The 20647-nt window shown below is 39.3% G+C and overlaps 1 protein-coding gene and 1 long non-coding RNA gene across 2 annotated transcripts in view; one reads left to right on the top strand and one right to left on the bottom strand.

Moving 5' to 3' along the window:
* HMGCLL1 (3-hydroxy-3-methylglutaryl-CoA lyase like 1) overlaps positions 1-6507 on the bottom strand; it is a 76295-nt gene extending 69788 nt beyond the window's left edge. Inside the window, exon 1 of the mRNA XM_063150672.1 lies at positions 6368-6507. Within this exon, the coding sequence (XP_063006742.1) occupies positions 6368-6472 (105 nt within the window). The 5' untranslated portion in view covers positions 6473-6507. The remainder of the gene's footprint in view (positions 1-6367) is intronic.
* Positions 6508-8238: 1731 nt separating this feature from the next.
* Positions 8239-20647, top strand: part of LOC134415377 (uncharacterized) — a 40861-nt gene continuing 28452 nt past the window's right edge. Inside the window, exon 1 of the long non-coding RNA XR_010027044.1 lies at positions 8239-8362. This is a non-coding gene — a long non-coding RNA (uncharacterized LOC134415377). The remainder of the gene's footprint in view (positions 8363-20647) is intronic.

Here is a 20647-nt window from a genome sequence, read left to right as displayed (position 1 = left end):
TCCCAAATTTGCAAAGCAAATACTATACAATATTTCCACCTTTATTATAAAATTTTAAATTCACTTAATAATCTCAGTATAGCATATATCTCTATCAAATAAAAAGCTCCTGTTATCTGTCCAATACTTACAGGCCAATGGTATAAAAAACCTGAAAGTCGGTGACTCAGTTTAGGTCAAAGCTACACTTTGTCAGCTTCTGAACTTCTAACGTCCTGTTTGGCACCAAACCAACTCATCAGCCTTTTCAGCCTCTCTCTCTTCAATGTTCCTGAGATCTTACTCTGCAGCACATAAAATACCTGACTGAAAAAGTTGGCATGAATCTAGTGACTTGCTCTTCTGAAGGGGAAACTCCTCTTCACTTCAAAGAACATTTTAGGAAGAGCTCAGCATTGCACTCCAGTTCAATTCAGTGGAGGGTGTTTTATTTACTGCCTTCAGTGTCAGCATGTATCATATGTCATTCAGCATTTCCAAATTCAACAAGAAAAAACAGCATGCTGATACAAACTTAATAGATTGCTAAAATTTAAATTATAATATCTTCCATTTTATTATTCTATTAATTTATTATATATATTTAATAATTATATTTATATAAGATATATAAATATATTTTTCTATTTAATAAATTTGTATGCTTTAATCTTATGAAGACTAAGAAAAACAAATGTTCCCTAAAATCTGCAACAAAGGAAAAAAAAAAAAAAAAAAAAAAGTCCCATTCTTGGGACATTCTTAAAATGTATTCAATGAGAAAAAGATTCCTTTAATGACTCTGTATTGACAAGGCCTCTGCATATAGAAGAGTACAGAAGGGCTGGAAAAATGTTGGACTGGAAACCAGGAACTTCAGTGATCATTCTTAGTGATCAATTATTTGGTCTTAGGTTATTTGAAAGACAACAAAAGGTCAGGATGAAAACATAGAATGAGGTAAAAATGGTGGACAAAGGAAGGGGAAAAAAGACCTTTGTCCAGTGAAATTAACATACTTTCTCTATAAAGATTTCATTAAGTATCTTTAAATAATGCCATCCATAGAAAGAGTTAAGAAACAAAAACTGTAAGATTAAGTCCTAGAAAACTACCTTGTTTTTTCTCTACTCACATGCAATTTTCATCAGATTAAAAAAAAGGGGGGAATACATAATGATGTATGAGAATTGTCACAGTAAATTAATAAACTTGCAATATTGTTGTCAGCAGTTTTTTATAGTACTTCTTAGCTTGATAAATTAAATTTAAAAATGAAAATAGCCTAAATAGTTATTTGATGAGAGCCTGCAAATGTTAATTTATTCCTGGAATATATAATTACATGGAGATAAAAAGAACATGAAATATAGTATGTTTCAAATCAGTTGCTCTGAGTTGTACCTAAAAGATTCAAACAAAAGAGATTTGCTGTCTCCTCCCAGGCTGCTCAATACCATATGCTTCATTTTTTATGCTGTAATTTGAATCAAGAATCAAACATAAGTCAGTAAGATACATATAATTGTCACATGGACTGTGGGTTTTGTTGTTATTCTTGAGTTACTTTAAAAATAAATTTGAGAGGTTTCTAGCATCTGTTTAAAACATGACAATCTATTAGAAAATCTAAACTAGCACATTAAAACTGAAAAAGTAAGTGTGCATCTCTAGATCCAAGAGTGTCATGCAGTGAGGAGATGAGGGAATCTCAGTCTGTGCATTTTCAGTCTGGATATTTAGGCACGTAGCACATAAATCATTGGCATCAAGGCTCTAAAACAGAAGTTAGCTGTCTAAATCAGAGGAACCAAGTTTTTGCTCATTATTTTACGCATTTAGCACCTGGCATTTCTGTTCCTCCCCAGTTATAAAATTTTCCAAGGGTAATATCCTGAACAACTGTTAATGATTCTGGATATTGCATTCCATATGACAGCCTAAGTCTGTGACAGAAACCCTACAACAGAACATTGCACACATTAGCATTATTTAGACAGATTACAATTCCTAGAGTCACAGCTACATCCAGCAAAATAAGAGACTAGAGTCTTATTTTTGTCTTATTTTTTGCTTGATTTGTTTTAAGTGTAGGTAGCCCTCACCAAACCATGACTCCTAATACATTCTTATTTTACTATACCCCTTAGTACACCTAGCTAGTACTACATAAATGCAATGGTTTAAGAAAAAGATGCTTATAATTTAGCCAGTGTTTAGCCACTACCCCCTTGCAGAGTAGAATTCCCCAGTTTAAAGTGGCAGATGAATGCTCAACTAAAGTTGACACTCTGACCTTAACAAAGTATTAAGCCATGCAATGTAATTAAAAAAACTGGACATAGATTGCCTCTTTCAAAACATTTAAATATCTATCCTCTATTCCTTATTATATAATCATTAAAAATTCTTAAAAACCAAATAATTTGCACTTCTATGGACACCACATCATATAATCCTTTTAGTAAACCTAAATCATATCCTCCTTACTGTGATTAAAAAGCTCCTAAAGAATTCCACCAATGTGTAATTTGTTTTTCAATTTCTACTTTATATTTATTATATGGACTGAGTATAAGTGTGTGTTTGTGGGTAGCAACATCTTTATTTTAAACAGCTAATTCCTCTTCTTCCCACCCTGCCCACACATCCTCCAGGTCTTAACACTAGTTATCAAACAAACCCAAGCATTTTACATTTCACCTCCCTGTTCCCAATCATTGTTCCCAAATCATGCTCCAATTCCAGTGGTGCATGACCTAACTTACCCCAGCTGGAATTCAATTTCTTGGACATGACTAACCAAAATGGAACAGATACAGTTTCTTTGCAATGGCATCAACATCTCCCTGTTTCACTGGAAATATCTCATCTACTCTATCTGAGGACCAGGACCTAACTAGATTTTTTTTAACAACTATATTGGCAGCTCATAGTCATCCTGTGATTTGTGAGGATTCCCAGGTTCTTCTTCAATCTCTTCTAACAATAACGTCAAAGTTTCTAGTTTGGGTGATAGGTCTCAAAGCACCTAATCATTCTGTATCCTTGAATTTCATCCCAGTCTTTAATACTTCAGCCATCCAGCTCTTCCCTGCTGTGTCCTTAGCACATTCCTAATGCATCAAAATTCCATTCTAGCCTGCACAAAAATATAACATTAAGTCTGTAGGATAAGACCAATCAATGTCAATGACTCTCAGACCATCTCTTCTCCAAGAAGGTTGCTGCTAAACCAGAGGACACCAGCAGCAGATAAACACCTTCCCTGCTGCTCAGCCTGAGCACTTCACAAAGCAAACCACAAAGGACATCACACACTCTGGTAAAATCCTGTGAGTCACCATCAGCAATGACCTTGACTCTGCAGAAATCTCCCCAATACTGCAATATCTGTGGCCACCTTTTTTTTCCATAGATGCCAGCACATATTACAGTTCTGATATAAACCCATGTCTTTAACAAAATCTTGTGTACTATAGCTCTTATTTAGTAAAACTAAACCAAACCTTTAATATTAAGTTAATCAGACCTGGTAATAAAAACCATATACATTGGGGTAATGCTATGAAAATGAAGCTGAACTGTATTCCTTGTAGGAAGCATTATGGAAGCATTCTGAAGGAAACAGTTAAGAAATTAAGAAGATGGAGAAAGATGAACACACCAGAATGCAACAGGAATATGGTGTCTCATTGACCAGTCAGGTGTTCAGTAATTTTTTGATGTAACACAGACTAGTCTAAATAAGACTGAAATAGGTATTAGTAACTTCTACAAATATGTAGTAGAAAATTCTATTGACTGTCTATTTAGCCACCTAGACAAATTACCTATTACTTTTCATCTCTCATTTTTAACAACTTTACTACTCAAGTAAGTCTATATTTTAAAGTCAAATATTTTTCTAAAAATACCACAAAAATGGTTGGCTAAATGAAACAGAAAAAAGAAGGGAAAACAAAGAATAAGATATTCTACTACTCACTTTAGAACCCATTATTTCAACTCCAGTAGAGCTTCAAGTGGTTGAACCTGGACAGGACTAGAAATTAGTCAGCTCAGTATATAACCAAATTATTATGTATTTGGGGTGTTTAGACAAAATAGAATGATTTTATTTTTACAAGAGCCCTGGCAGCAACATTTACATTTTACTTGGTGGTTAAAGAAAAATCCTGAGGAACTCCTGAAAATATTTCAGCAAGTAAATAAACTCTATATTTTTATCAGCCATGAAAGCATTATTTCTGGGAAATTGTTTTTCTACCTAAACCCTCTTTCCTATTTTATTCCTTAGTGTACTCTCATAAATATCATTGCAGTGGTGCTGCCATAACTATCTTGCATATGCTGATCATAAAACAAAAAAAAAAAGACCAACAAATCTTTTACAACCATTACTTGAGCCAGTATAGTTATAGATCATGTACCTAGGAACACTTTTTTTCTTGACCAGGATTGGTATGGAACGCACTCCTACATAAGGAAAACCTCTGGGGGTTGTTTAAGAGTCCATGTGAGAAATATGGAAATTTGAACAGATCCATGTAAAATCACAGCAAGGTAATGCAGAAGCAAATGTGAAAAAACATGAACAATGACCACCTCTGGATTTAATTAGTTTACTGTGCAGCTCACACCCACATCAATGTGCACGGGGGAGATGCCTGCTGTATATTCTCATGTTTGCTGTTTACTGATGACATCCTTCTGTATCCTTGGATGAAGAAAAATGGTGATGAAAATAAAAGCAGAGCACTGCAAAAATTAAGTAAAATGATCCATTACAACAAAGAATTTTTTTTTAATCTACTATTTTCTGAGAAGATGTTAATGATTGTTCTTGACTGCAAACCCACTCTGCTGCAAAAGACTTTTCAAATGCTTCATCTGATAGGGGGAGAGAGACGGACACAATCAAGTGGCATAACACTTTTAAAAAAATGTTCAGATATTTTGAAAGGAAATGATGCACCAAAATGTAGCAAGGGCATGTGAACAGAATTATAGTGCTTTGCTTCACGCCTAGTACGTAAAAGTCCATTAAACCTATTTTATTTCTTTACCATTAAAAAAAATCCACTGAAAAAAAAAAAAAAGTAGATTTTTTTTCACCGATTTAATTCTGCATAGACACTATTTCCAGGGAAGTGTGATAGCTGGAAGGTGTATGGGGCTTACCTATACAAAGCCCTATGCTCACAACAATGTTGCTTTGGGTATTCCATATATGCATCTTTTGAGATATGAGGCTCAGAGCATCTGAAGCAAAATTAAAATGCTGCCAGTTTTTTTATCAATCAGAACATTTTTCATCTTCTCTCCACCTCTGAAGTCACATTGCTACATAGGAATTAAATTTCACTTCCAAAGAGTGGAGAAAAATGGGAGATGATCCCACCGCCTATCTGAAAACAGAAAATGCAACAAACAAGAGCTGCTCTTAAAAAAAGAAAATTAAAAATGTATTTAACTACGGTTTAAATTATTTTGTTCTGGGCTTGGCTTATGTTTTTAAAGGTTTGAAGCATTGAGTGATTACTGGAGCTGGAGTTGGACTGGATGACTGTTCAGAGAGGATATGCTGGTAACTTTGCCTCCCTTCTTTGCCATGTTCAGGACAGTCATGGCCTACGCTGTTGATTTCGCAGCCTGCCCGGGCACCTCACTAACCTTCACTCCCAGCAGCCACTGCCCACACCTGCTCGCAGCTCACAGCGCGGAGGGCGAGCAGCCACCGTCACTCACCCCTCCGTGACTGCCCCCGGCTCTGCCTCCGCACCCCTACGGCCGCAGGGACTCCTCCCTCGACAGCGAACGCGTGGGAGCAATACAAGGGCGTGCAGCCCCCGCCCAAATGCGTCTCACCCTGCCATTTTATCATTTTCACACGGTGAATGATCACGCGTGGCGAGGACCACTGCTGAGTGGCTTTGCCACTGCCTCACCACGGCCCCAGCGCCACCCGCCTGTGTTCGCACTGCCTGGAACACGGTGTGACACCGGCCGTGTGCCGAACACTGACCAGACACCCCCAGCGGTGCGGGGCGGGGGGTAACGGCCTCCCCCTTCCTCGCTGCTCCGGGCAGGACGGGAGATGGGAGAGGGGAGAGAGGGGAGAGAGCCGGGCGCTGCGGGCGGGCAGGGGCAGAGCGGGCAGGGGCAGCAGCGGCGCGGGGGACGCGCCTGAGGGCGAGGGGGCGGCGAGGGGGCGGCGAGGGGGCGGCGAGGGGGCGGCGAGGGGGCGGCGAGGGGGCGGCGAGGGGGCGGCGAGGGGGCGGCGAGGGGGCGGCGAGGGGGCGGCGGCGCCCCGTCCTCCCCCTGCTGGCGGCCGCGCCCCTTCGGGCCGACCCCGTCCCATTCCTTGACCCGCGCCGGGCGGTACCTGCGCGGGGTGCGCGGCCGCGGGCGGCTCCGCGATCCACAGCTGCTCCTTGAGGAGGTGCTGGTAGCTGAGGCAGTGCTTCAGCGCGGACGGCACCGTGCCCATGGCTCGCCCGGCTGCCGCCGCCGCCGCAGGGTGGGCGCAGCCTCCGGCCCGCGCGCGAGCAGCCCCGCGATTGGCGGAGCGCGAGCGCCGCCGCGTCCCCTCCCGCGCGGCTGCGGCGGCCGCCGCCTCACGTCCGCCGGCCCCCGGGCTCGCCCGGTGCCTCTCCTCGCACTCTGCCCCCGTCGCCCTCTGCGCCCCTCGCCTCCTGCCCCTTCTCGCCTCCTGCCCCCTTCGCCTTCCCGGCTGAGGAGCCGCGGCTGTGGGTGGCTGCGGGCTGGGCCGGCGCCGCAGTAGGCGGCACTCGGGGCTGCGTGCGGGAGAAACCGCTGAGCAGAGAGAGCCGAGAGGGCCGAGCGTGGGGACGGCCAGCCGTGCTGCCCCACACGCTCCCGGCGGGACACCGGGCCCAGCCTGACCTGACCTGGCAAGGCTTTAGGCAGTAGAGGGGAAAGAGAGGAGCAAGGGGAAGGGACAGAGCTGCTTCCAGACGTGTCCTGTTTGACTCTCTGGGCTGTGCTAACGATTTAAGATAAATCAGGTCGTGCTCGCTCGGGCGTCCAGGTGACGCGAGGCTTCGTGCGCACCCTGGCATTTCTGCTTTCCATTTAGATAGCAAAAACTTAGAGCTTTGCAAATATACTGTTCAGGTTTCGATAGCTCTCTCCGCACTGTAAGTTATATTTTGTCTGCTCCCTTACATTCATTGTGTCAGCCAACTTTCCAAACTCTTCTCAAGCAAAAATTGCTTCTGGATCATTCGTTTTCTATGCTATCAGGGATATTTTGTTAAATTTATTAGCCTTTCCATCAATCATTTTCTGCAAAAGATTATCAGGTTTTACCACCAAGTCTCTGTTTCAGTTATTCACGGATAGATATGATGCTGTCAAAGCCCATCTTTCTTTTGCAGTTTTGCATTTGATCCTTGTTGTTCTGTGCATCTAAAAATTGCATTTTCATAGGAATTGTAAACCAAAACTGGATGCTGATTGGTTGGCTGGGAAGCTTTTGTTCTTCAAGGATAATCATGGCTTTTCAGAAATAAGATATTTAAAATCCAGTGTAAAAGTTTTAAAATATTACTGGTAGTCATCTGCAATTTCAAATCTGGCCACTGAAAAATGCCAGGAAGTTTTTTTACTGACTAGTATCTGATGCAGTTAGTATATTTTCTGCCTTTTTCCAGTAAAATATTTGTGAATGCAACATTCTTTTATTTTCACAGTTCAAAATTCCACTAAGCTTTCCTTAAATGCTCTCTCTAGGTATTTGCTTTGGTCTTGTTACCTGTAGTTAGGGATAAAATGTAGAGAAGCTGGCAAAAAAATCATGCCTTTCTTTTTTGTCTCACAGTGAGAGAACGTTTATCAATGATGAGGTGTATGTGAAGGGAAAGGCACTTTATTAAGATCAAAAATTTCATTTTCACTTTTCTGTACGTTTCAAAGCCAGCTGGAAAAAGGTTAACAGCAATCACAAGAAATTTAGGACTATGTCTATGAATGAAGTGTACCTCTCCTACTACCTCACCTGTTCTCAAGTTGCTTCAGTTTCAAAGTCAAATTTCTTATGGCCTTTAATCATCTTTCTTACAAATACCTCTGACATTAGCTGCATTGTAATGCTCTGCAGACAGCTTATATATCAAAGTGCAATTTTCTGCACATTAAATCCCTTCTAATGGTATTGGTTTTTTGTCTGTTACTGTTTTGTTTTTGTAGGGCTTAAAACCTCGGTGGCCTCTTCCAGCCTAACCCAAGTGTGGATGTTTACTATTACAAACCTGCTTCAAGACTCAGAGCACCACCACATATTCTGAAAAAGAATATCTTTACCTGAATTCTTGGTGTTGTTGGGCAGAGAAGGAAAATATAACAGATACATTCTGAAGTAATCCCAAATTGAGTTCTCGTGCAACAGTTTCTCATTGTTTCTTTTCTGTTCTACCTCTTATTCTCCCTGCAATCAGAATTTGTTTTTCACGCTTGCCAATTTTGCACTGAATTTTTCAACTGGTCCTTCTAAATGCAAGGAGTTCTTTCAAAAACAAGAGACACAAAAATAAAACACATTCATATGAAATATGCATGTTTCTTGGGAGAAGGGTGTGATAATCTTTCTATGGGAAAAGGCCCTGTGTGTTAAAACCCCTAGAGCTAAAATGGATTGTTATTGCTAAACAAGAGTTGCATTGGACAGCACAGAGTGAAAGAAGCTCCGAGAGGATTGTGTTTTAGGCACACACAATCATCTTGATACTCTTCTTTTCTTGCAGAGGCTACAAAACTTACTCCACCCCACTTTATGAGTTAACATGAAGGCAGAGACGCTTGTCCTGTGATAGTACCAGTGTATTTACTAACGGAAGGTTTGCAGGATGAGGTAAAGAATAATGGGCACTTCTGGCAGATCTTTCTGTAACATCATGTGGGCCTCTCGTGCTCTGGACTTTTATGTGCCCTGTGCTGTTCCTTATTTTAATTCTGTGTATCTTTTGTTCAGCAACAGCATTTTGGAACAACTTCAGTTTGCTAGAACACATGGAAGGGCTCAGATGTGTTTAGTGCTGTATCAGGATAGTGAGTAGAAATTGTGCACAACTGGCTTTTGGCTTTCCATTTGTCTCTTGAAACTGTTTATCATTCTGATACTCCTCTGAATTTATCATTGTCATTGGCTCACGCTGCATTCTGGTCAAAGGTTTTAAAACGTTTATTAAAAGGAATGCTTTTGACTAAAATAAATAATCTCTCAAAGAAGTCATGCCACCAAGCCAACCAGATGGGGAAAACAGGCATATTTGTGTAATATGCAGAGTAACTCCAAACACTACCACAAGAGATGTTTCTGTACTCCTCAGCTCCTCATTGTTGCCATGCAGTTACACAGGTAGTTGGCAGTCAGATCATTAGGAGTGGAAACATAAAGCTGTTGGATTTCCTGCAGTGTGACACAAAACCTTGGCCAAGAAAGGCATGGTAAAAATAGATTGATCATTTATAAGCATCTGAAAGAAAATAAGAAAGTTGTTTAAAGAGTGATTTGATGACAGCAAGAAGGACAGAATCAGAAGCAAGGGAGCTATTCATGCTGATGATAATCATAAGTGCCAAACTGGCAAGCAGCCAAAGTGCCTACTAGGCAGGGATCAAAGACACATATGGTGAGTCTCAAACAACAAGTAAGCCATAGAATTCTGGCAAGCATTGCAGGAATAATATACTCCAGCCCTGACAAAGATGAGGGCTAAAAAGAACCAACAATGGGGCTACCAATACTGGATCATACCTCAGGGAAAGCAAAGCTTTCATCATTTCAGTTTTATTGGAGAAAAATGTAGATAACTTCTCACATATGGTAGGTCTGGTTGATCTAAATTGATGGGACGTGTAACACAATGTTAAAAAATATCCTTTACAGTTGTGGCAGTAAATCAGTATTCCATTAGCTGCAGCATCATTCAGAGACGGCATTCTTCAGAGAGTTAGTAATAGATTTACTTTGCCAAAATAAAACTATAGCCCAGGTGATAGACACCTGGCATTTGAAACAGACACAATCAAGAAGAAAGTCCAAGTTAATGTCTTGCCAGATGTTGGAGCTTGTTCTTTTCTATTCTTTCAGTAATTTGGTCAGATGGCAGGGTTTATGACAACTAGATCACAATGTAAAACAAGCAAACACAAAAAGGGACACATTTTAGCTTTATTCTCATGCTACTATGCAGCATCTAAAAGGAAAAGAAGGAAATTCTTTTAGAGTTTAGACCTGTTTTCATAGTTATACACCCATACACAGAGTCATTAAAAAGGGGACATGTCATGAGCTGTGTTATTTTACATTTGTAAAGGGTGCTGACTTTCACACTGGCAGGAATGGTACTTGGCAGCCCTTGGGTCTATGGGTGGTCTCCAAGGTACCAGCCTTGCATAGCTACCTAAAATTGTTATGAGGCATAGCAAGGACAGCAGAGAATTGTAGCAGAAAGTGCTTATTTATGGATAACGTTTTCCATTTGAGACATTTTCATAACTGACAAAAATGCTGCTGAGCCAAATGTGTCCCTTGTCTGACTCCATCATTTAGAACTGTGATTTCTTTGTCTCAGCGACCTGACCTACCACTCGACAGTAACAGGAGAAACTATAAGCCAATTCCTGAATGGATTTTCAAGGTGCTATTCTAATATTTAAGAATATATTTCCTTTTCAGAGCAAGTGTTTTGCCTACTGTTATACAGACTTTGTTTCCATCTCTTTTTTTCACATCATGTACTTAGTATCTCCATCTCCGCCTAGTCTTCTCTGCCAATAAATGCTGATGTGATTTTTATAGGGATTATAAGGTGCAATACGCAGTGACCTCTGATTTCCTTCCTCTCTTTATGTTATTAAGAGACAACAAAATAGTACTGATTTTCAGTGAAGCCGGTTTTCTTGTTTTTCAAAAAAGTGACCCTTTTACATCATGTAGGATAAACTATAAATTACTCTTAGGAAGTGTTTATTGGATAAAGAAATGCTGGAACAGCTTTTATGCTATGTCCATTGTTTCTCAAATAGAGAGTTTTTATCAGAGTTTAGTCAAAACAGGAAAAAATAGCCACCTGAAAATTGTACATGCAGTGCATTCTGGGAGTGGTGCTTTCTAAACAGGAAAAAAAAGAATTAAAGACCTGAACCTTTTCTGTTGTCTTAGGGAGCAATTCTTCTGATTTGTTTTAGATATATATTTTAGTATCAAATGAACTATCTTCTACAAACCATATGCAACTTCTCTATTTCAAACTTGTCCATCAATTGAAAATGAATTAGGCATTATCCAATAAAGCACAAATGTATATGGATGGTACAAACCCAAAAGCTAAATGTGCGTGTTCTTTTTAAATTGTAATATTCTAATTACTAAGCTAACATGCAAAACATATTTTGTGAGCATACTAGGAATAAGTTTGAGGGGTTTTTGAGGCATTTGCCATAAAACTGAACTTTTAAATTTACTTGCAATATGTCCCGAATTACTATGCCTTGCCATTAAATTGTTCCTATATTACTAAGGACAAAAAATAAAACCAAAAAACAACCAATGGCGAAGTTTTCTGGTGCAGTATAAACTTGCTTAATTTGACAACTAAAAAGTAAAAAAGGCAGAGTTATTACTTAAGAGAAAAAGGAAAGTTTGTGTTTGCACATAAAGGATGTGCTTGCCAAGATAGTTTGCTTATGTTTGATATATCAGGTTTTGTGTTTTTCAACTTGCTTCATATAATTTTGCCTAAACATTGTGCAATTAAAATGTATATCCACAGTAACTAAAAGCAGTTTTTAAATTATTAACACAAAAAAACTTTTGGAGACAATACCATTAAATAATAAAAAATAAATTGGAATAGTGTGTAGTGTAGGGTAAAAACAAATATCACATGTGCCATAATGCAAAGTAATCTGAGATCATCAAGTAGATGTGTGCATCATTTTTTTTCTCCATTTCTGTTTGTATTTAACTTCAGAGTCAGATTGAAGTTTTCAGCTGAGTCCTATGATCTAAAATCCTCTTTAGTAGTATGCATAAGTAGGACAAAGAATTGTAATTTTTGGCTTCAATAGTAAAGACTGAACCAGGCAAATGCATACTGTAACTCTAGAGGAAAGATTGACATAGGAATTACTGGAATGATATTGACATTCAGAGATTTCCTTTTTAGCAGAATGGTAGCAACAGCACTATAAAGTAAAAAAAAACTTGGAAAAAGTCAGATTTTTTACATCTTGTTTTGCTATCTTCATCACTAATGCAAGATTTAGTCACATAAAAATTGACGTGCACTATTTTATTTTGCATTTACAACAAAAAGCACATTCTTGAATCCACATTTCTAACAAAAATCTATCTGTAAACTTTATCTGGGCAGAAAAACCTACAATACCTTTAAATTAAAATGCTACTGTCCTATTGTGAAGCAGAATACATCTTACTTTTGTTATGTTTAGGACTCACAGTGTTGCTTAAGCAATATTCTGTGAAACAGAACAGTGTTCTTTTCACAACCAGAATGCCATTTGCAGCATCAACCATTCCTTAGTAGCCTTAATTATTTCTTTCCCCAATTTAAAATACAATTCACCTCCAAAGCAGATGTTTGTATACCAGGATGAGAAGAGATTTGTTTCTCATACTACATCTGGGAGTTTTAAGGTCTATGTGTCAGCTCATAGAATTATCAGAGAATCGTAAAGTTGCTTAGGTTTGGCAAGAATTTTAGAATCATTGAGTTCAGCCATTAACCCAACTTGGCCAAGTCTATCGCTAAAACATATCTCTAAGCATCATAATTACTTGACAGCACAAGAACTAGGATTTTCTTAGGAAAATTCATAATTTTATCATCCTTCTGATTGCAAATAATGACTTTTAGAAGTGTTTGTGTGGTCCTAGTACAAGGTGCTAGTTTTAGCTGGGATGGAGTTAATTGTTTTCATCACAGCTTGTATGGTGCTGTGTTTTGGAATTGTGATGTAAACAGTGTTGATAAGACACCCATGTTTGATTATTTTATTCCTGATCATTGTCAAATCCTTCTCTGTTTCTCTCAGGGGTAGACTGGGGGAGGGCAAGAAGTCAGGACACAGCTGGGACAGCCAACCACAAAAGGATCAACATACTAATAAAAGCTGAGGAAGGAAGAAACTGGGTGACATTCAGGTTTATAGCGTTTGTCTTCCCGAGGAACAGCTGTATGTGATGGACCCCTGCTTTGCTGCAAATGGCAGAACACCTGCCTTCCAAGAGGAAGTGCTGAGTCCATTCCTTAGTTTGCCTTGCATACATGCACAGCTTGGCTTTACCTATTAAACTGTCTTTATCTCAATTCACAAGTTTTCTCACCTCTGTGCCTTTATTTCTCTCCCCCATCCCACAGTGGGGAAGTCAGTGAGTGTGGGCCTGAATTGCCTACCAGGGTTAACTCACAACAAACAGATCCAATCTGCATGAGACTGCAAAGGAAAAAAATAGACATGAACAGCATTAGTCAAACCTATTACTTTAGGCACTTAAATTAGGCAATGCCTACTTTAATTTATAGTCTTTTAGAGAGATTTAAGCTGCCTGAGCTGCATTTTTTCCTGGAGTAAATGGAGGGATCTAGGTGTCCACATCACCCTCAGGGAAGCATTTGCTCCAGTTTAGGTACAGACTTGCTTTTCCGGTGTGGTGAAGGAAACTTTGGTGTTTTCTAGGCAGGGCAGCACGTGCACATGTTGAAAAGGTAACCACTGAATTTTGGCAAGTAGGAAACACCAAGCACAGAGGAATAGCTACAAAGTTCCTGGCTGAGTTTGAGAAGCCTTCAGAGTATTGGACCTACGCTTCCCATTTACGAGGAGAGAATCCCAAATGCCAGACTAATGCTGACAGTGCATCACTGTATAGCCAGGAATTTGAATGATAAGGAATCAAAAACAACACATAAAGTATTTCATTAGTTCTATAGTAATACATTAGTGTTACAGTTCTGACTTTTCTTTGACCTTTATGTATTGCAGATTCTAGCGCAGTGAGATTCTTTAAGATCTATAGTTTTAGAGAAGGTCAACAGGTAAACAGACTTTTGGACTTAAAACTATTGTGTTTGGGGTTTTTTGGTTTGGGTTTTGGTTTGTGGTATTTTGGGCTGGTGCTTTGTTTGTTTGGGGTTTTTTTGGTAAAGCTTTTTTGTTCCTTTTGTGCTCATGTAGAATTTCAGAATTTAAAATTTTTACGTGTTTTGCACCATGTCAAGGAACATCATTTGTCACAATGCCTCAATTTTTATAAATCAGATTTGTTATATTCTGAGCTCAAGGAGAGCACTAACAGAGATTGGAGGTAGTATGAGTTTTTATAATTCTCCTTTAGTGGGTCTTTGAGAAGCATGAGCAAATGGAAGAGATCACCCTGGGGTGCCAGCGCAGGCAGGAGAGACAGCATTGCAGCCACAGAGGCAGTAGGACTGCTCCAGTGCTTGACAGCCAGGAAGGGGAGCTTTAACTTTCTTTCACAATTGGTCCCAGAGAGACTTTGGCTCTTCAGCCCCATTAGCATCCATTTCCTGCTCCTTCCCATAGTGTTGTCACCAAATATGTTCATGAGACAACGAACTTGTGTTCCCACTGTAAACACAGCGGTGTTTACCCGTGTTACATCTGGACCTGATGTAGTGACCACTCTATTTAAGTTGCCAGAACTTTTCTGTTACAAAAATATGCACAACTGTTTCTAAAAGGACAGACATCTCCATGTCTTGTAGCAAGAATTCGGAGTTTAGCAGCGGTATAGCCTGGAGTCAGGAACATGTCCTCTGTTGTCTCAGTGAATATCACTTTAATTTCTGAAATGTTGAGAAATGTGATTTTCTAGCTGTGATTTACTCTTTTATGTTTGCCAGAGACTAACAGCTAAGCAGTTTAATATTCCAGTTGCTCTGAGCAGATTTTTCTCTTGCATGTTACTCCAGCATGGGAAACAATACTGAACCTACATCTGGAGCCCACATAACTCAATTCCTGCCACTGCTCCACAACAAACACTCTCAAAGAGTAAAACTTAGTGAGACACTAAAGTGGAATTCTGGAATGAAAATAAAACTTAATGCTTTTGGGCTTCAGACAATCTCTTAAGCATCAGGGTTTCGGATGAGACCTCCTTAATAGAGAAATAATCCAACATCTGCCTACTGTAGGGGGATTTTGCACCTTTATGTGAAACATCTGGTGCTGGCTACCATCACGGACAGGATTCTCTTCTTCAGAGATTACACATTTGATGCATATGTTTTTTATAGTATGGATAGAAAGTTCATAGGATGCTAATTCAGAAAATGCGAGTTCTAAAGGAATTCGGTTGTACCTGTAGACTATTTTATTTCTACTAAAACAATGATTTCCAGCAAGAGATCATTCAGGTAATGTGTATAAGATGCTAATGATGAACATATGGAAATATAACCACACTTGCATGCTTGCCTTGAGATTGACTGTATCCAGACATCAAATAAAACATGTTTCCTATCCCAGTTTATCAAAAGAGAATAGAAATGTGGTTAGAGAAAGGTAGTCAGAAAAAAAGATCAACTTTTAAAAGCCTATTATTGACAAAAGAATATAAAATATAGCCAGCCCAGTTCCTTTTAGACAGAAAAGCTAGGAAAATATGGTAGACAGGGTACAGGATCTCTTGCTGTTCTCTGTTTATCTGTGACAAGGAGTTAACATTGAAATTATGAAGTGCGTGCATTGTTAAAAACATTTTAAGAAAACCAAGGAAAATTTTTGTTTGCTATAGTTAGATATCTGAACAAATCATTGCTATGGCATTTGACCAGTGATATGGTACAAAGGGAGTTCATTCAGCCATTCTTAGAGGGAAGAGAGTTCAAAGCCAGCTCTAGTAGCAGAGGACTAGGTGGGGATCTCTGAAGCTGGAGGTAAAATTCTAACCAGGCATAAATTTTTACTTCAAGGGACAAATTTGATGAAGGCTTCACCCAGAAAACAATTGTATGGAAAAAGCAAAAATAGCTTAACTGCCCTTTCTTCTGGAAACTGTGCAGCAATCAGCTAAATTAATGAGCACTTCCTGATGAGTAATTCACCACCATTATTCTCATTAATCCTGTAGTCTATCCAGACAGATTTAGGATTGTTCTGTAGAAACATAAATCGCCTGTTAAGGGCAGTAATTGTTGCATTATAATCAAAAACGTGGTTTATCTGAAATGAACAACCATGAATTATTGTGCAACTTGTGCAATATGCAGACGTGGAATGAAATAATTCATTAAAGAATTAAGGAAATGTAAAATTTTTTATTGTCAGCAAGCCTTAAAGGTCTTTATGAACAACAGCAGTGATTTGGACTTTCCAAAGAATGAATCAAAGTGAGAGTGAATGAAGTCCACAATCAGTGAGATGCAAATTCAGGATTAACTGGGCATATCATAAGTGGCCTGTTATTCTACATATTCCAACAAAACACGGAGACTTGAAAAAAAAGGTGTTTGAAAGAAATCTTTATGAAAAAAATATAATATGCCTTGCTTAAATAGGTTGTGTTGCTAGTCTGAGAGAAAAAGGGGAGGAAATACCGAAAATGTATTTCCTAGGAATAATATGTTAAACAGTGATTCCATTTTTAAAAACAAACTGCACATTTTATTTCCATGCCATTAAGAAAAGAAGTGATTCCTTTGATTCCTAATACATCATCATGACAAATCAAAAATTTATGACTTTTTAACCAAAGTTAAAATTGAATGTGCCACATTTTGCCTTAAAACTCCAAAACAAGGATCTATCGCATATCAGACAGAACACTTCAAGCTCATTGCAGTGTTCTTATTACAGTACATATTTAGACAATTCTTAACGTGTAGGGATTATTTTCTTTGCATAAGATATCTTGGAAGCGAAGACCTCAGCAGGCTTCTAAGAAGGGCTACTGTCTATTTGCATGAAAAGATAGCTACAAAAGAAAATTTATAAATATAATAATTATTTACGCAGTTGACACTAGGTGGAATTAGAGACTTCTATGTAGAAGCATATTTAAATTACTGTATGATTTCCTGTAGTAACCAATGGATTCCAGATCCTGAGAGGGGTTACTTCCCAGCTAGACCTTACAACTGGTGTTAATTGTATCTTAATATGGACAGAAAAGGTATCTTAATTCATACATCTGATGTAAACAAAACACATCATGTGCACCAATATGCAATGTCATGTTTTTAATATGGATACTAATCAGGTCATAATTTTAAAGACTTGATTGCTCCCTTTTATGGTGCCATAAGGAAGCCCTTCCATCTGTAGCACTACAAAACATAAGACTATATATGGTACCTGAATAGGCAATAACATGATAACAGGAACAACACTTGCTCAATTGTGATTTCACCTAGCAATACAGTGAGGGATGATGTCAGAGGTCAATGAAGTTGATGGATCTGTGGCTGTGATAAAGTCAACTTGCTCCTGAAAATGCTGCCTAGCAATAAAGGATATCCAGGCAACAGGGGGCACCTGACTTCATACGAGATATGAATCAAGAATTTGATACTGATTCATCTTTTGGGGGGGCTGGGGGATAAGCAAGCAGAGCATCCTGCTCTTGGTGTCACTCAGTACTCTGCAGAAGGAAAAGAACTCACGAGCAGCTGGTCATTGGGCTGGTTCCCATTCTTAGCCATTCCTGGTACACTGCTCTGTACAGAGGCATACCCTCAAATCTGTCATCTTGCTCTGTGCTGCCAAAACACATGTGCAATGTAGAAGGAGTTGTCTTGGCCTCAGAATCAGGATTTGCCCCTTTGCAAAGGGAGAAAGAAGAAAAAAGGGAGAAAAAGCACTTTTTTCCTCCTTGCAAAATTTTTAGGAAATCCTGAAATCCTGTGTAATGATAAGGTAGTTGGCCTTTGTGCAGATGTTGCATCTAGGCTCTGGAGGAAGACAAGTTGCCACATGTTCACTTTTGCTCTACTCTTGCACTACCCCAACAATTACTCACAGCATCACAGAATCAATTGAGTTGGAAAAGACTTTTGAGATCATCGAGTCCCACCTATGACTGAACACCACCTTGTCAACTAGACTGTGACACTGAGTGCAACATCCAGTGTGTACTTCAACATCTCCCTGATGGGATGGTGACTCCACACCTCCCTGGGCAGTCCATTACAATGTCCAATCACCCTTTCTGTGAGAAACTTCTTCCTAATGTCCAGCCTAAACCTCCCCTGGTGCAGCTTAAGACGGTGTTCTCTTGTCCTGTCACTGGCTGTCTGGGAGAAGAGACCTCAGCTGGCTACAGCCTCATTTCAGGCAGTTGTAGAGAGTGATAAGGTCTTTCCTGAGCCTCCTTTTCTGAACAACCCCAGCTCCCTCAGCTGCTCCTCACAGGACTTGTACTCTAGACCCTTCATCAGCACTTCTTTGGACATACTCCAGCAGCTTAATATCCTTACTAAATTGTGGGGCCCAGAACTGGACACAGTATTCAAGTTGTGGCCTTACAGTGGCAAGTAGAGTGAAAGAATCACTTCCCTAGACCTGCTGGCCATTCTATTATTGATACAGGCCAGTGTTTCACTGGCCTTCCTGGTCACCTGGGCACACACTGGCTCATGTTCAGTCTGCCATCAATCAGTACCCCCAGATCCCTTTCTACCTGTTGTCCAGCCACTTTGTCCACAGCCTATAGTGCTGCAGGAGGTTGTTGTGGTCAAAATGAAGGACTCAGCACTTGGTCTTGTTAGACCTCATAGTATTGGATTTGGCCCATCTCTCCAGCCTGTCCAGATCCCTCCCAGAGCCTTCCTACCCTCCAGCAGATTGACATTGCCCCCAGCTTGGTGTCATCTAGTATTTGTAACAGATGCAAAGCTCACCTTTGTATGAAGCCCACTATACAGTCACCCCTATTTCCTTACTTATCCCTTCTCAAGAGCAGTCATATAATTTAACCCAGAATTTTCCTACATTAAACTTCTTCCACTACACAAGGATCAAATATATCTTATGATAATATCTGTGAAACTCTTTGCCCCTGGGATTTTACACTACTGTCTCCTCCTGCAGTATTTGATTGCTTCATATAGAATCAGCAACAACAATTATTTTGGAAAAAAATAAACTTCTTTTGGACTAGAGTATGTTCTTGAGTGGCAAGATTATAGCTGTAATTTTTGTTTAAATGGATATATTCTCAAATACTAACACTAGAAGCAGTGCTGTGACTGTGATGGACATGCACATGAAGGTGTTGGTCAGATGCAATATCTCTAGCAGTATTTATGAATATTTTTAGGAAAAAGCAGATGATCTCTTGGGAACATTAAGCCCTCCTATTCCATCAATTTCTAGCTACAAGGTTGAGGAACTCGACTAGTTGACAAATTCAGTCTTTTAATGATTTTTTATGAGCAAATGGTAAGTCAGGGTTACAAGTACTGTATTGCAGCAGCAAGTTTCTTCACAGAAGGATTTTGTTAATGGAATCAGAGGTTCAATGTCATAAAAAAAAAGAAAACTGTTTTGTCTAGTCTTACCAGATTAACGGGTAAAACAAACACATAACTTGGTTCCTCTGGAATATGATCCTGTAGATTTCCATGTGTTGCTGTTAATTTAATGCTTTGTATCTACTTTTACAGCTGGATTCATGAGCTGAAGCTGTTAAATTTAATTTCTAGCAAGCTAAATAGCTTATGGTCTAGTTTTATTATTATTCATATTTCTGAACCTTAAGCAATAAGACATTGCCTGTAGGGATGTTTTAAACCCACACATAACTAATCCGCCCCATGAGAGCATGAGCAAAGGAGTGGCAATATATCCACAGCTGATCCCCAGTGACTTTTTCTCATTATTCCTGCAGTCAAAATAGTGTAATTTTAAAATTAGTGTAATAATAGAGAATAAAGCTTAGTGACTAACCTGATGAACTGTTTAAAAAATTCAGTAAAGCAAAACAAGACTGAAAGATAAAGTGGACTGGAAGTCTTCTTGGTATCGTTCTTCACCTTTGACAGACTCACCTGCTGTGAAAGTAGATAAAGGACCTTTCCCACTGAGATGTAAACTTTTTAGACCCTGATCTGCAAGTCACAAAGTGTGGAAACCACTCTGAGATGGGCCTTATTCTCCAACTGGAATTTATATCAAATCATTTTGGAATTTTGCTAACATTAATCCTAGTGATAAAGTATATTTTCTCAAACAAAGTACCAGTCTTCTATTAAAATAACAATTCTCTTTTATATTTAAAGTCTATGTAAGTCTTTTTCAGCAAAATACCAGTTATGCATATTTTTTCATGAAAAATGACAGGCAGACTGCAGTTGTGTTATTTGATGTATGAGTTATGCTCTAAATTACATCTTTCAATTTGACCCATTTTGTTTAGGGGAAAGCCTCTGTATGGATGAAACCTCCCTCATATCAGATGAATGCTTCAGAGACTTGCCACACAAATTTGGCAGCTCACAAAATTGACAGGGTCAGGTCTGTGATAATCCTGGTGTGGCTAATCAGAAGCAAAGTGGAAAGCAGTCCTAGGGATGGTTGCTTAGCATTTCTGCAATATATTTGTTTTTACCAAGGTGCAGCTGGTTGTGCCACATTGTAAACCAGCCTCTTA

Source organism: Melospiza melodia, chromosome 3, assembly GCF_035770615.1.
Source record: "Melospiza melodia melodia isolate bMelMel2 chromosome 3, bMelMel2.pri, whole genome shotgun sequence".
Taxonomy (NCBI): domain Eukaryota; kingdom Metazoa; phylum Chordata; class Aves; order Passeriformes; family Passerellidae; genus Melospiza; species Melospiza melodia.
Note: the sequence above shows the minus strand (reverse complement) of the source record. Positions and strands in the feature narration are given on the sequence as shown.